This window comes from Ambystoma mexicanum, chromosome 12 (genome assembly GCF_040938575.1).
Source record: "Ambystoma mexicanum isolate Mex_15411 chromosome 12, UKY_AmexF1_1, whole genome shotgun sequence".
Classification (NCBI taxonomy): domain Eukaryota; kingdom Metazoa; phylum Chordata; class Amphibia; order Caudata; family Ambystomatidae; genus Ambystoma; species Ambystoma mexicanum.
The window spans coordinates 164,350,250-164,366,717 of record NC_090936.1 but is presented as its reverse complement, the minus strand read 5'-3'; the positions used below and the strand labels follow the sequence as shown (position 1 = coordinate 164,366,717).

Sequence of the window (16,468 nt, the reverse complement as noted above, 5' to 3'; positions counted from 1 at the left end):
GACCGCCCGGGGTGCCATTAGCCCAAACCAAAGTCAGCTCAGGGGAGTCTTTCAAGGGCTCCCGCGAGTTGGTGTGGTGGGAGAAGGCACGGCAGGTGCCCTATTCAAATTAAATGCACCCTGCTCTTGTGCTGGCGCCGGGCTTTACAGCACGGGAGCAGGGCGCATTCAATAACAGTAGGGTGTTGATGCTTTTGCATCAGCATCCCATTGAGGTGATAACTTTCCCGCTCCAGTGCAGGGTCAGGGCGGTTTACATTAGAATAGGTTGCTGATGCTTAGGTTGCTGATGCTTTCGCATCGGCACCCTATTTCAGTGATTAATTCCCTACTCAGGCGCGGGAGCGGGGAGTTAAAAATAAATGCCCCCCGGCATAGACCATTGCCCGGGGTGCTGCCACCGCTAAGGCCTTCACAAGTTACCAGTTAATGTGAGATACGTGGGCTTTGCATTGGTATGTTTGGGTCCAATGTGGCTTGGCGAATGTCATGTGGCCGCATGCACAATTTGCAGTAGTATACACTTGTAAGACAACAACATTTCGGAGGCTGCCACCTCAAGGCTCCCAATGCTCACCACACCTGCCAGATCTAGGGTGGTTGAAGTCTTCTCATCGGAGTAGAGCACAGGCAGTGGGCCACTTCCCCCTCTCCCAGGTTGTAACAAACACTCGGCAGTTCTGGGCAACGGGAGACTGCACCTGCTGTGGTTTTCGTTCCACCTCTTTTGGTCAGATGGGAGAATACAGCTGTGATCTACTCTCACAAACTGTCTCATTGCTGGCATCTCTTTTTGGGGGTGGTTTGGGACATGTGTTGCCCAAGGTGTTGACATGCCTCCTTGGCCATCGCATCAGTCAGAACAGTAAGCTTGTTCAAAGAAAAAATCACTTTGCACAGGCAACCATCGCTGTAATGTACTCTCTCCCCTGAAGTTCGCTGGTCAGCCATTTTGGATGGATGGCAGTGGGGAGTGAGTGATTTAAAAGTGTTTCAAGATGCTCCACCCACACCTTCCTGTTTTGGATACAGTTGGTAACAGCAGTTACTCATACATTTGTGGTCTTTTTTCCATTGCTCCATGTAGATATTCTAAAATATCATTGGTGCAGAATTAGAGTTACCTCTAATGGGGATCGAACCAAAATGTCGCCCTCACAATAACAACGGCCAAAAATGCATCTTTTTTTTGTGGGTTTTTGGACCCCCCTTAAACCACATATATATGTGGGGGGGTATAGAATATCATATTAATATGGGGGGTGCTGCAGGGGGTCTCCCCCTGCATATATATGTGGTGTAAAGGGGTTTCAAAAAAGTCTGCATTTTCGGCCATTGAAATAATCACATAGATCCCAATAATGCAGGACCACAGCCCTCAGATGACCACGTGCAGTGCCAGTAATGACTGCATGTGGCTCTTTAGAGCAGACCCTGGCTGTGACTGGTAATTAGGGCATTGGAATAACTATTATATTATGTGCTGAGCTTAAACACCTGCCATCGTAGAATAATAATTGACAAATAAATAAAACTAAGCATAAGCAAAATGAGACTGCATACAAATAAAAAGTCAAGGCTCCCAGGTTTGTTCTCTGATGCACATTCCACGGATAACTAAACATGAAAATATACAGATGAAACAAGGCGAGCCTTTACCACATGTCAGCTGTCTGGTGTCTTCTTGGAGAGAATTGCACAGTCTACGACACATCCCAACCGTGTCCACTTGCTATAACCTTGTTAGCAGTCCCATCAAGGTGATAAATGATGGAGTCGGCATGAACAACACTCTCTCCCTATTTGGCCGCAGTCCAAGGGTGGTGCACATTGGCGTGTGACTAGGTAGAAACCTGTCCCGCCTTGTCCATGATTTCATGTTTGGATCATATTGCGGACTTCAGGTGATCCTGCTCCTTAACCGAGTTCACGAACAAGTACATCGTTCACGAACCAAGACTTCCACAGCACCAGGGTTACTGGGAACTCAATTACACCTTGACAGTGCTAACACCGTCACCCCAGCAAAGGACAAGAAATGAGCAAAAGGCACATTTAGTTAGGACTAGACTCACCAAAAAAAAACAACTAGTAATAGCCAGCTTAGTTGATGGGTTGGCCGACAAATACACAAACTGAACTTCATTGTATTTACAGGTTTTGACGGTGAACATCCTAAACCACTGGCAATGTTCTACCATTTACTGGTTGGACATCATTCACAACTTGCTGCAGGAAAAGCCCACAATCCATTGCAAGGTGATGAAGAGAAAAGATGCCGCTGATCATGAGGCACTGCAATTACAAATGACCAGAATAGGCTCATCCAGGAGGTGGACATTGCAATGTTTATGCAAATGGAGGGAATTACCCTTAAGAGTAAGATGTTAATTGAGGGCATTTATTTCAATTATCCTAAAACACCTCCTTTAATAATTATCTAGTTGATAAAAAAAAAAGGTGGAGACCTTTAATCCGAACACGCTTTGTTGGCTTGCATTGTTTAATGAGTTATCCAGCCAGATGAATATTCTTATAATAGCATCGGCTCTCTAGGCTCTCAAAAGTAAAAAGCCGAGCTGCATGTGCTTAGAATGTTCGTGAACCAGGAATGCGAGTGGCACAAACGTGACTGGGCAGAATCTGCAAAAGCTTCCCACCGTCGTCCACAATTCTCCTTTATGGGGCAAAATCTTATTCACACTCGGGGACCCTTGTAATTCAGCAATTGAAAAGGTTCTTTCAGCAGCATAGCAATTCATGTATGTGAGATAACAATGACCAAAAGAAGGACAAACAAAGCAAACAATGGCAAAGCCAATCAGGGGTGTTGCCAGGTCTGGAAAAGACCCAGGACTAGGCTAATGTCAGGACTGTCGAGACTCGGGGCTAGCTAGCATTTCGGTTGTAACTCCTGAGCTTCTATCCGGGGCTACAACCAAAAGGCCCGGGGCTATGATCCCCTTAGCCCCCCCCCTTCCCTAGCAACGCCTCTGAAGCCAATATGTCTGCCAATTTTCATGTGGGAAATACCCTCTGACCGCTGGAGCCAAAGGACTCTGTACCGGGATACAGTGCTGCTACCAGAAGAGATGGGTAAATAGTGTTCCAGAATGCACACCAACTCCCTCCTATGTTTTGCCCGACACCCATAGGTATGTTCATCCCCACACACCAGTGGAAGACCACTCTGGCTGCGCTCTTACATGACTTGTACCCTTCGGTTACGATTCTGAAATAGCGTGTACAAAAGAAAGGCTGGTAAGGTCTACGACAAATATGCTCTGAATGTTAATCAAAGTTTATCCAGTGTCCTGTCATTATATTCCCAGTTCTGATTCAATACAGCATAATTGGGGATTCAGATGCGTTTAAATAATCTCTCATTGGGTTCTGAGTACTGTCCTGGTATGGAGCAAGCCTTCATGCATGTCTGCTGATAGGCCTGGCTTCCTTTACCTTTCTTAAAGACGCAGACAGCCTAATACATTAAACCCTACACACAGGCTCCCAAGTTGCTCTCTAGGGCCTGGTTCTTCCATTATACCGCACCATCCTTCACCAGACATAAATGTATGCTGTCCTTTAACTGCACCCAAGGTTGACATAAGAAGCCAGTGGCCAAAACCTACCCACTACTCGTGAACGTCCAGGGTCGCACTGGTGTTTGGTCTCATACTGAATCACCCCTCGGTCATTCACCATCATAGGTTTTATTCAGAAATCATACATGTGTTTATTTATTTATTTATTTATTTATTTGTTTGTTTGTTTATAAAGTGCTGAAAACCCACAGGCATCAGGGCGCACATAAAAACTCAAGGCAAAAACATAAAAGACAAGACAGCAGAGAAAGATCAAGGGATCCAACATAGCGTGGGGAATGTATTCAAACAGGAAGGTCTTCAGACGTTTCCGAAAATTGGGGTAAGTTAGTTTCCTGCGAAAGATTCCTAGGGGCAGGGAATACCAGGCTCTAGAAGCCAGAGGGGAGAAGGATCTTCCGTTGCCCAAAGCTCATCTGGCTCTTGGACAAGAGAGCAGCCAAATACCTGTGGACCTTGACCGTCCTCCTAGGCTCATGATTGGTCAGCCTATTCGAAAGGTAGGTAGATGCATTACCGTGAACACAGTTATGGGCCAAGGTTAGTATCTTAAAATGCACCTGAGCTGCTACTCGGAGTCAGTGCAGTTCTTTCCTAATTTCAGAAATATTTACATAAAAACAACGTCAAAATGCCACAGACATGTGAATTAATAATGCGCTCTGCCTGTTGATCATATTAGTTTATTTCTATATTGATGTCCAAATTTGAAATTTCTTTTTTAAGTTTGTAACACTACGATTAAGGATTTTTTCTGTGTTTAAAAATTTCAGCAGGATTAATTGTGTATATTGACCATTACATTTGGTTTTCTTTTTTCTGTATGATATTGATTCAATGTTCATTATTGCATTATTGATTTTTCAAGAATTAAAAATACTTTCTTTTATATCAGGAAAGAAGTGGGTGATTTATATCAGACTTATATGTTACAGACTTTTACGAAATATGAAGCTGTTTGTAACTTGAATTTGATACATTCATTTAAATTTGCAACAGGGATAAACTAATTTTGGTTATCATGATTGGTCAGCCTATCCAAAAGGTAAGTAGGTGCATTACCGTGAACACAGTTATGGGCCAAGGTAAGTATCTTAAAATGCGCCTGAGCTGCTACTGGGAGTCAGTGCAGTTCTTTCCTAATTTCAGAAATATTTACATAAAAATGATGTCAAAATGCCACAGAAAACATGGTATAAAAGATACAATCACCATTAAATATCCCATAAGGAAAACATCACAGTGATGTCAAACACAAAATTCCTAAACATAGAATTCTAAAACTATCTTTCATTATTACGAATTCATATAATTACATCTAAAAAACTATACACTGTCAATGAAACCGACAACGGCTCTGGGGACAACAGGATCAGCGGCACATTTAAAAAAAGGTCAACGCATCTCACGTATTTAAAAACGTGTATGTAAAAACATTAATGAGGTGGACCGTATAGAACGCAAATGGATTTTGAACCGATTGACGGGTGGCAATGGAACGTCCTTGATTAAAAAATTGTTAATCAATTTTAATGCAATATATAAATAATGATAACTTTGGTAACATTTTTAACTCATGCCCATAATTCCTTGCGAGAAATAGTCTTTATGAATTCGGGAACTATGCTGTTTTAACACTATTGTTTTCAGCTAGATTTTGGATAGAGTGTATTTTACTAAATTGGAATGTATATGAGGTACATTTTGTATGGAGGTTATGTATGAAAATGTATGTGTTAACATTTACTTAAACTGGTGACACAATAAAAAAAACATGTAGTTTAGCAGAATCGTTAAACAGCAAGGCGAAAAGAGAAAATAAAATGCCTCTCACATGTAGTGTTGTCGAGGCAAAAAGGGCACGTGTCAGTGGAATGTGTATTCACATTTGGTAGAAATGACGCTCAGGGTAAACCTCTGAATCCTCACTCCCTACAGAGCAGTCTCTTTCTCGCACTGGGCAGCCTAACCAAGTAGGTCTCATAACCTCAGTCAATGTTCAGAAACAGGTACTTTATTAGTCCATGTAGCACCTGCCATCTCTTTTAAGAAATCGTCTGACGCCCGAACGGTGTCATTTTCTTGTAAGAGAGAGTGAGGATTCTGTTGAGTATCTACGAGGCTCTGCCTCAGTGCTAGCAGATCAAGCTCTGATGGCATATTTCCAATGCATTTTAGTCATTACCATTGTGTCACTCCATTTGTGTCCACCAGCCCCCGTAGCACTGCCTTATGACAGGTCAGATCTTGCAATGAGTTAAGGCAGAGCCAAAGTGTAAAAGGCATTTCTTATCCATACATGAGCAGGCGAAGACGACCTTTTCTTCGTTGCACAACGATGTCATTGTTGTATGGCCCAAAACAACAGTTCAGTAGGAGAGAGGCTATTCAAAAATACAGTGTACTTAATAATCTTACATGAACACACAGTCTGAGAAAAGGGGAGACAACCCAGCTATAAGATGGCCCTGGGGAAGGACACCCGGACCCTATCAGAGGTGCCTCACCATAGGTGGCATATGGTGCAACGCCTATCTCAGAGTGATAGAGGAGAGAGCTGTCCCTAACCTTCTACAGTGGTGGCATATACCTGATAGAGCACATTGTGATACATGTAGAACATTTCCAACTGGCTGATGCAACAAGAGACAGAACTGTGCATTAGATGCTGTCACAACCAGCTCTAAGTGGTGGCAACCTGTAAACAGGTTAACTCATTGTATTCCAAACTAAGTACAAACTTTAATTGTGCCCGTGGGTCTTAGTTGTTGGACTGCAACAAGTACAGTCGGAATGCCCGCTACAAAGAAACAAGCTAAAATGGCTCTTATAAAAATGCTCACTCCATGTGTGTGAGTGTGCAATCTGATTAGTCCAACCATTATCTCTCAATTCTTATGGGAGATATCAGACAGGTCATGAGAGCCCTATTCGTATGGTGTTCATCAAGGCTCTGTCCTTGGACCATTATTGATCTAAAAATGTACAATTCCTCTTTGACCATTTCATGCTGCCTCTGTCTTCCATAACACCTGTTTGCCTACATCACCCATTTTTACTTAATTTCCTTCTTACACTGATCACCATCGCTGCACATATTAGAGTAAAATTAACCCTATTCTCATATTCCCCACTCATATATCTCCTGTTGCCCGCACTTGTCACTTTCATCATCTCAATATTCTTAAAATCTGCACATTTCATATCCTCTTATTCTCGTCCTTGTCCTTTCTCGCCAGGACTATTGTTGTTTTCTTCTCTTTGGTCTCCTTGCTTATGTACTCCCCCCTGCCCTCCTTATATCAATCTGCCACTCTTCTACTCATCTTCTCCGTAAACCTCTGCCACTCCCCATATCTCTCCTCTCTCACCCACCTTCACTGGCTTCTTTTTTCTGTTTCCCTACAACTCTATTTTCCTAGCGCATCTTTTAAATGCATCAATGGTTTGTCCCATTAGTTCCTTTCTTCCACCATTAGTGTCTGTTCACTCTCCATAGCACCCCCCCATCCTACCCAGAACCTCACCTTCCTGTCCCTCGCCGCTCTGCTGTACAAAGACATTTTCGTTCTTTCTTGCTCCTTGCTCCGAACTCTCGAGCACTCTTCCTCTTTCCAATCCTCCCTACATTTCTTCCCTCATTATTTTCTACTCACCCACCAGAACCCCTCGATTCTCCTCGGACCCTCGCCCAACTCTTCCTTGCAGCTTTTGTGCCCAGCATTGTTTCAGTTCTTTCTTGATTCTTGCCCCCAAACACTAAAACCCTTTTCTGCTTTCCAATCCTCCCTAACTTTCTTTCCTCATTCCTGTCTATTCGCCCCCAGAACCACTCGATGCTCCCCAGACCTCCGTCTATTTGTTCCTTGCCGACCTTGTGTCCAGCGTCATTTCTGTTCTTTCTTGCCTCCATGTACTGCAACACTCTTCCTCTTTCCAATTCTATCGACCTTTATTCCCTCATTCATTTATTTATTTATTTATTAATTTGTATTAAACCGGTAGCTCGCAAGCTTCGGGGCTCAGAGACATTTACACAGTTAGACAAACATGAGGGACATAGATGGCACGATACAGTCGGCGGCTACAGAGTGATGAGAGAGTCGCTCATTACTCATTACTGTCTATTCACCCTCCAGAACCCTGCAATCCTCCTCAGACCCTCGGCTAACTGCTCTTTGCTGCCCTTGCCCCCAGTCCTGTATCCGTTCTTTCGTGCTTCTTCACCCTAAACACTGGAATGGGCTTCCTCTTTCAAATCAATCTGCCCGCACGCTCTAATCTTCCCACTCACTTTGGAAATCAGATCTTTTCTCGTTCTCGTCTCTCTCAAACAACCTTGCTTCCTGCAAAAACTAGCCTTCTAAATATTTACTGTTTTTCATTGTACGCTATAAAACCCTTAGGCTAAAAAAAAAGATGTAAGAAGTAACAAACTCAAACTTGACAATCCTTCCAAGGCTGATTGTAACTCAAACTAAGACCCTAGTATAATTGGAAATATACAAAAATGTCGCCTCCAGAACTCCGACTGCCGAAAATTGTTTTTTCCAACCACCTTTACACCACATATATATGTGGGAGGGGTTTATGGGATATAATATAAGTATGGGGGGGCTGGTGGGGTTCTCCCCCTGTATATATATGTGGTGTAAAAAAAAAGTCACAATTTTCGGCTGTCAGACTTCTGGGGGTCTCAGAAATTACATCGATTCGTATAATTTACGTAAACACATCTGATCAGGCAAAACATACTAAGTGTGGTAGTACAAAGGCACTCACACGAAAATGTGAAAAAGAACTTTATCATTTCGTAAATGTATGATACAAAGACATACACCGTGACTCTATTACATACTAAAATATTAGATAAGAGGTATTAACTATCTTAAATTACATTACGTCCTTGTGGTAAGATTTTCTATTCCTTACAATGAAAAAGTGACTCTCTCTCTCTCTCTCTCTCAAACTAGATTTAAGTTATTTGGTTTGCTTTTAGTCATTCTTAAAGGAACAGGTCTATTTGTTTGGGAATACAAGTAGCAATCCAGGTCAGATTTAGAGTACGTTCTTCCCAGCACTCCAGCAACGGAAATTGCGCGATCCGGTCAATGGTGGCGGCTGAAGAGTAGATAGAAGGAGTGCAACCACCACAGACGACAGAGGTTGCTTTTAGCACTAGCCATTGATCTTTCGTTTTCTTAGGCGGATCCATACAATTTTAGGAAAACTTCCTCTTCTGAATGGCTTCTGCTTTCACAGCCAAGGTCTTTGCACAGATTGTCAGTGCCACAATGAGGACTCCAACCAGGAAAGTGACCAGCGGCCAGAGGAAGCAGTGCATGAGGACATTTTCATCATGGGTGCGCTTCAGGAGCACATCATCCGGCCTGTAGAAGGAGAGAAAAGTATAGAAGTCAATTGGGGGATTGGTTCATAAGATGCCTTTGATGAAACAATAGCCCATGATGGTTTTCTAGCAGCAGGCAAACTCTTAAAGTCATGATATCGGCAGGTTATCAGATATCCTTGCTATTGTGTCCTTGAAGCTCTAAGTTGAAGACACAGAGCTAAACTCTGGGTTTTAATGGTTGAATGTGGGAGTGCGACCCAACCTTCCCCTTCCCGACCTGCAGTATCGCAATTGTTTTTTAATCACTTATCAACCTTACCTACATGGGGTGACCGCTCATATACCTCTGTTTTCCTCAACCCTACCTCCTTCCTCTAACATTCACCTACATCTGCCCTCCCACCATGACTTTTTATCATTTTCTCTTAAAATATGTTAATGCTACCGATTTGTGTTTTTTGGGAACATGATCCTTAAACTATAATTTGGAAACACTCGTGCTCCATCCCTTAAAGTCCTGGCACTTGTTAAGTTTAGTCTTCTGTTCATGCTTGGTCATCCTAGAAACACTTGTGTACAGACGTGTTAGAAATGCCACATCATATCATATAATATCATAGCCACTCAGGTGATGATATTCAATTTCTGATCAAGTTGTTTGTTAAAGGAATGGTTCGGTCAGAAATATTATTGGCCAAAAAGATGGCCAATAATAAAACAAATACCTAAAATATATATATTTTTTTAAGTCCCTTTGCAAAGTTTCGAGCAAATGAAGCTCAAACTTTAAAATTGCAAGCACTGCTCATTTCATTTTTCAAAGCACTCACCCTAATATTTAAGTGTTTGGAGCCATAAACCATATACAATCATGCACACAGTTTTAGGATTTGGATGTGAGGCCATAGTAATTGCTCGTTAAATGTGGTCTGAGGACCGCCCTGAGTCCCGCCCTGAGTCTTGCGTCAGAGATACTGTTTCCTCTCCCATATGAGGGGAGCCTCACAGAGTTTTAGAAGAGGATAGGCTGGGTCTCATTGTAAGACTGTGTGTGGGCTTGTGAGGCTGTGCAGTTATGTGCATAGGAAGGCATAGTTTGTCTTTCCAACACCGCTATTACCAGCGGTGGTCTTCATCAAGCCTGTTTGCCACAGGGGTCTTTCATTCACTGGAATGGCAGCGCAGTTCGGGGCAGAGGATGTCGGGGGAGGCAAGTGTGCAGGCAGGGGGCGTGGACAGATGTGACAGGGAAGATCGGGGCCAGAGGGGGAATCACAAAATAAAGGTGAACATGGGAAAGGGGAGCCATAGAACTGCCACAGGGGTGAGTTTATGGGAGGAGAGAAGACTGGAGGTGAAGGTGGGGACCCCCATTCAAAGTGACAGGATACATGAGATACAGGAGTTATGCAGGGACTCCCCCTCTGAGCTCTGAATCCCTATTTTATTTATTTATTTGTGTGCTTATAGAGCGCCGAAAGCCAGCGGGCATCAGGGTGCTTGACATGAATCATACAGATGACGCAGCAAACAACATACACAAGACATGAAACTGAACACAAATACAAAAACACCTAAGTTAACCAGCAGGCAATGGGAAGATTGAACATGGCCAGAGTGCTAGAAACAGAACAGGTATGCACCAAAGCTAAGGTAAGAACACAGCGGCTCTTCTAGACTGCTACCCTTCCCTAATTAGTTCAGCACAATTCTAAGGTTAGTAGATGAACATGCGCGTTGTGAAATTAAGCATCTATTTAAGTTTATTGGTAGGCTACTGGACCCACAACCCTCTACAATACAGTCGGTATTGACAGAAGAGCACCACATGTCAATTTGAAGAGCCAGTGCGACAAATGAATCATGCTAAATACATGACATGCAAATGAAGTGTGGGAATGACTTGGACCAATAAGATGTCCGTATTAGCATCTAACCTGTGCCTGCGGCTGATAGTATTTGGAATACGTAACCAGGGGCACCGACTTCTGGTTTTCCCGGGTGGTGGCAGCGCGACAAAAACAAAAAGTCCCATTGAAAGTATAGGGACTCTTAGGCAGATGGCCTTTCCCGGTACGCAGATGGCCTTTCCCGGGCAGGGCCCGGGTCCCGGAGCACCCGTGTACTCACCGCCCCCTGTACGTAACTTTACATTCCTCACCACCAGTGCATGAAATACAGAGATACCGAGAGGAAAAGTTCTGTTTATCTGGAGAGTGTGGAATGGAGAGACTGTAAATACCAGGACATGGTGCAGTGGTGCCCAGCCCCTGTAGGAGAGCCTTTTCTTCATGTTCCAGTTTCAGAGCTATACACCACCTTTTAGAAAAGGGCCAATGCACGCCTGCTACTGGTGAGCAGCAACCGGAGTGCATAGCTCAGAAGGGAGAGGTGAAGCGAACGATGGGGTGCCTTGACACTAATAGCACCCTATGCAGGAAATTGTGTGCACAATAGGTTTGCAAAAAACCCTTTTTTTCTTTTTTCTTTTTTTATTAACGTGTAATTACAAACTTTCACATAGTACCCTTTTCACATCTGTCATTTGGAGACCTCTGGGAGGTCTGCCAGCAGACTTACTACTGGCGCAAGGAATGTCTGCATACCTGCACGGATCATGCGCAGGTACACAAAAGCACTGTGTACCCACAGAACATTTGTCCATATGTGGAAAATCCTCAGGCACTGGGGAAAAAAGCAATTTTGTCATTTTGAATGGAGAGTAAAAGGGCAAAACATGGGGAAGATCTTCAAACAGTTACATTACCTAAAACCCGGCCCTCATGGGTGTCAGAGAACAATAGAAGGCACGAATGGCCACCCTTTTCATTCCATACCGCCCCCACACCACCAAGCAACAGAACTCCCTTAGGTAGCCCTCTCTGGTAGCTGTGTTATAGCTGTGCTACGTTCTTGTTCTTATGTGTTTGTTTGTTTTATTACTTGTATTGCGCACCAGACCCAAGGGTATCAGGGCGCATTGCATAAGAAGATTTACAGCTTACTTGCACATAAGGGTAATACAATGCATAATAATTATTCAAAAATATGATACATGAGAATTATTCAGGTCAAAGCAATGTACAGGGTGTGGAAACAGAAAAGATCAAGTGGGAACAACGTAGCATGGTCAAACATATGCACTAATGCAATTGACACTCAAAGATATAGCTAGTGAAGTTCACATTCATGCAGGAAGATACTCTATATTATTTACATAGAAGAAGTGAGGTTAGTTAATGGTGTCCTGGAGGAGGCCTTACTTGTCAGCGTCTTTAAGCCAATTTATAAGGTTCTGGCGGAAGTTTAGGTAGGGCTGATCTGCTCTCAATAGGAGGGGTAAGGAGTTCCAGAGTGGGGCTGCCTTGACCGAGAAGCTACTACCCCCGACTCTAGACAGCGTAAATCTTGGCACTAAGATGCAGTTGGTGCTGGATAATCTGGTGGTTCTTGTATAGGATTTTCTGATAAGTCTTTCTGTTAGATAGGAGGGTGCTAAGTTATTGAGGCATTTGTAGAGGAGTAAAGCAACTTTGAGCTTGATTTTGTCATGTGTCGAGAGCCAGTTATTTGATCTTCTGAGCTCGGAGATAGGTTCTCTCCTGAGGATTCCGAGTGCTGCTCTGAAGGCGTTGTTCTGGAGGACCTGGATTTTCTTAATAGTTTGTTTGTTAGCCCCTATGTACAATGCATTACAGTAATCTAACTTTGACAAGATGAGCGCTCTAGCCAGGGTAATGCAGCTGTCGTTGGACAGGAAGGTTTTACCTGGTCTAATCAGTTTGCAGGTATATACCGTGGCCGAGGCCATGGCGCTGACCTGCTTGTTGAGAGACAGGGTAGAGTCCAGGTAGAACCCCAAGGTTTTCGCCTCCTTGGCGACAGTGATGGGATGGTTGTCTATGTTAAAGGCAGAGTATTTAGGGCCTCGTTTTTTGAGGGTTGAGGTAGTGCCCAGGATGATGGTCACAGTCTTGTCATCGTTCAGGCATAGTCCGTGGGTAGCCATCCATGCCTGGATGATGAGATATACCCTATTCACCAAGGCCAAATCGTTTTCATAATCCCCAGAAAGTGGTAGGAGGATCTGAGTATCATCTGCATAGTTACTGTAGGTGATACCAAGATGATCCAGATCATCGAAAAGGGGCTTTGTGAAGATATTGTATAGGGTAGGTGAGACGCAGGATCCCTGAGGCACTCCGCAGGTGATACGGATAGGGTCCACAGCTGCAGTGGGGGAGAAGACTCTCATAGTCTGATTGCTTAGAAAAGATTGCATCCATGCTATGGCTTCTGCTGAGAAGTGAGCGGCAGAGTCCAGATGGCTGCATAGGACCCCGTGGTCCACAAGGTCAAATGCAGCCGATAGGTCCAGGAGGAGAAGGATGACCGATTTACCATTATCCCTGAGCTCGTCAATCTGGGCCTTTAGATCTAATAAGCTGCCTCCGTCCCATGCTGAGGCCGAAAGCCAGACTGGCGTGCTCTAGTAAGAGGTTGGACTCCAGTTTTTTTTAATTTGTCTATAGGCCATCTTGTCTATAATTTTCAGAAGGAAAAGCACTGTTGTAATGTGTCGGTAATTAGTGGGTATAGCTGGGTCTAAAGTCTGTTTTTTAAGTAATGGGAGCACCCATGATTCTTTGAGGTTGGTTCGGATAATGCCTGAAGAAAATGAGGCATTGATGAGTTTCGGCCCCTGGCTGCATCCTTTATGAGTTGGGGAGGGCATTGATCGCCCTGACAATTTGAAGGTTTTTAGTGATAGGATAATCTTTTCCATCTCAATAATGGAGAATTTAGAAAACTTAAAGCGAGGGGGATTGGCAGTGTTATTAGGAGGAGAGGGGGTGACTATAGGGGGGTGCAGGTTAGTGAGGCTTTTTTTTTGGTGATTTTGAATTGTAGGGTCATGACTTTATTGGATAAAGCTTGCTGGATGTTGGAGAACCAAGGTTTATCTTTTACACAGTTGTGCAGCACTGGGATGGGGTCTTCTAACTCTTTTAAGATGACGAAGAGCTTCTTCATGCTTGATTTAGCTTGTGATATTCTGGAATTGTAAGTGTTGCGTTTAGCTAGAAGTATTTCACTTTCATAGAGAGCAGTATTGGTGCTGAGCTTGGTTTTGTTTTCTTCGGAGAGTAGTGATCTCCAAGATACCTCGCATTGTCTTTTTTTAGTTCGTAATGTTTTCATATGTGGTGTGTCCCAGGCGTTGAGGTGGGCTTTGGGTTTACTTTGTCTCATTTTAAGTGTTGCCATTAGGTCTTGTATTTAGAATGTTGTGAGGTAATCGTGGCACATGAAATCTATTCAACTGGCTGGTTGTTGGTAGAGCTCGCTGCAGGTGGTTGCAAGTGGCTGCGCTACGGGGTTGGTGGAATAAAGCTCATTTACCTTTAAATGTGTGCGCGCCCTGCTCCAATTTGGTGACGAGGATAGTGGATAATGCCTGATCCGGTGCTCTTGAAGAGTCTAATGTCTGGAGAGTTGACGGACCACATTCGACACAGGTGGGCACAAGGACTGTAACCCCGTGGCATGTAGTCGAGTGGCCATTGCAGTTTAGGAGGCTCCAGAGCCCATGCAGGCGGAGCAGTATGCAACGAGCACTTGCGGGTTATAGGAAAGGACCCACAAGCATCAGAAAATGTGGTTGCCATCTTGGTTGTCACAGAAGCCAGTAAACGGTGATCAGCAGAAGGCAGATCTTCACCACTACAATGTCGTTCCTCCTCGTCCCAGTGAAGTTCACAGCAATTACTGTTTTAAAGGTCTTGCAGCCAGCATAAGCAATGTTTTAAAGTTGATTTCACAGATATTAAGGAGGAACATTATTGCAGTACTGTGAAGTAGCAAAGTATTTGATTGGACAGGCAACTGTATTGCTTAGTATCCCGGGGTCTCTCAACACTTGGAAGATGTTGGTGACAGTACACCCCCCAGAGATTTTTCTGCTGAGCCCAGGCACACCAAATACACCCTGGAGCGAGTGGAAAGAGTATTGGATCAACTATTTGGGTGCCATCAAATGTGAGGGGATGATGCCCACTGAGAAGAAGATGTTATTGTTGCATTCCCTAGGGCAGGAAGGTCAAAAGAAATATAGGGATTTGCTACCGGTGACTGATGCCCACGGAGCGGGTGACATGGATGAATATCAGAAAACACTCCTTCGGTTAGATATATATTTTGCACCGAAGACAAACCTAGGGATAAATCACTACAATTTCTATATTCAGAAGCAACAGGAGAACGAATCGGTGGAGGAGTATGTTAGTGCTCTGAGGACGTTGGCGAGTACGTGTGAGTTCACTGTCAGGATGTGAACTGACGAGCTGATAAAATATCTAATAATTATTCACACTAATAATCCAGGAGCGATTGTGGATGTGCAGCAATCCTACTCTTGAGGAGGCTATTGTGATTGCAAAGAAGGTGGAACACATGCTGTTGTGTTCCCAAGCAACAAAGGAAAAAAAGAAGAGCGGTGTGGCAGAGGCAAGCAAAGGTGACTAAAGTAAAGAACAGAGCCAGTTAAATGTGATCTCCAAGAGGAACAAGAAAGGTAGTACAAAGAAGGAAGAACCCAAAAAAGAGTTCAAATCCAAGGGAGAGAAGAAGCAGCCGTGGCTGTCCTCAGGTGGTGAAAAGGGGAGGTGCTACAGATGCTATCGTTTTGGACTTTTTGCCAGCTCCAAAACATGTCCCATGCTTAATCAAAAATGTACAAATTGTGGTCTAAAGCGGCACTTTGCCGTCACGTGTCGCAGGAAGAAAAAAGTTTTGTGCATTCAAAATGATGATGAAGACAGGAGTTCGGACGATGAAGATCGTGTGGTGGTTGTGCAGGAAAGTAAAAGAGATTATTCCCACATGAAGTGTCCCAGTTGCAAGATCAAGATTGATGGCTTCCAAGTGAAGTTAATGGTAGACAGTTGCTCACCTTACACGATAATATCTGAGGACAGGGGGTACAAGCTACAGGAGGAAGGTCTGAAAGGTGTGGTCAAGTGATCTAATATCAAGGATCCTGGAGGGGTTGAAGGATCCAGGATTGCTCTGAAAGGGATGTTTCAGGCTTTGGTGGAATACAAAGGAAGGCTGACAGTGATCCATGTTTATGTGGTGAAAAAAGGAGTGGTCACTCTAGGATGGCGGGATCAGGCAACCTTGGGTATAAGACTAAACCCCAGGAGTGATGAACCTGTACTGTTTGTACACAGCAGTGCCACTGAGGAAGAGTGTTTCAGAGGTGTTCAACAGTAAGGTGGGAGGATTTGCTCATAGTATTGTTTTAAAGTGAGAAGCGAAGGCTGTTGCTCACAAGCTAAGACATATCCCTCTTTTGATCAGAGGTGAGGTGAGGTGGAACTCGAAAAGCTTCTTGATGGGGGAATAATCAACAGAGTAGAGGCAGCAGAGTGGCTCTTCCCTGTAGTGGTGGCACGCAAGAAAAACGGAAAGATCAGGATGTGCACGGATCTTAGGGACGTTAACAGGG

General features: G+C 43.9%; 1 protein-coding gene across 1 annotated transcript in view; it reads right to left on the bottom strand.

The window, feature by feature from the left end:
* Positions 1–8,394: 8,394 nt before the first annotated feature.
* KCNMB4 (potassium calcium-activated channel subfamily M regulatory beta subunit 4) overlaps positions 8,395–16,468 on the bottom strand; it is a 232,475-nt gene continuing 224,401 nt past the window's right edge. The window contains exon 3 of the mRNA XM_069628244.1: positions 8,395–8,995. Within this exon, the coding sequence (XP_069484345.1) occupies positions 8,827–8,995 (169 nt within the window). The 3' untranslated portion in view covers positions 8,395–8,826. The remainder of the gene's footprint in view (positions 8,996–16,468) is intronic.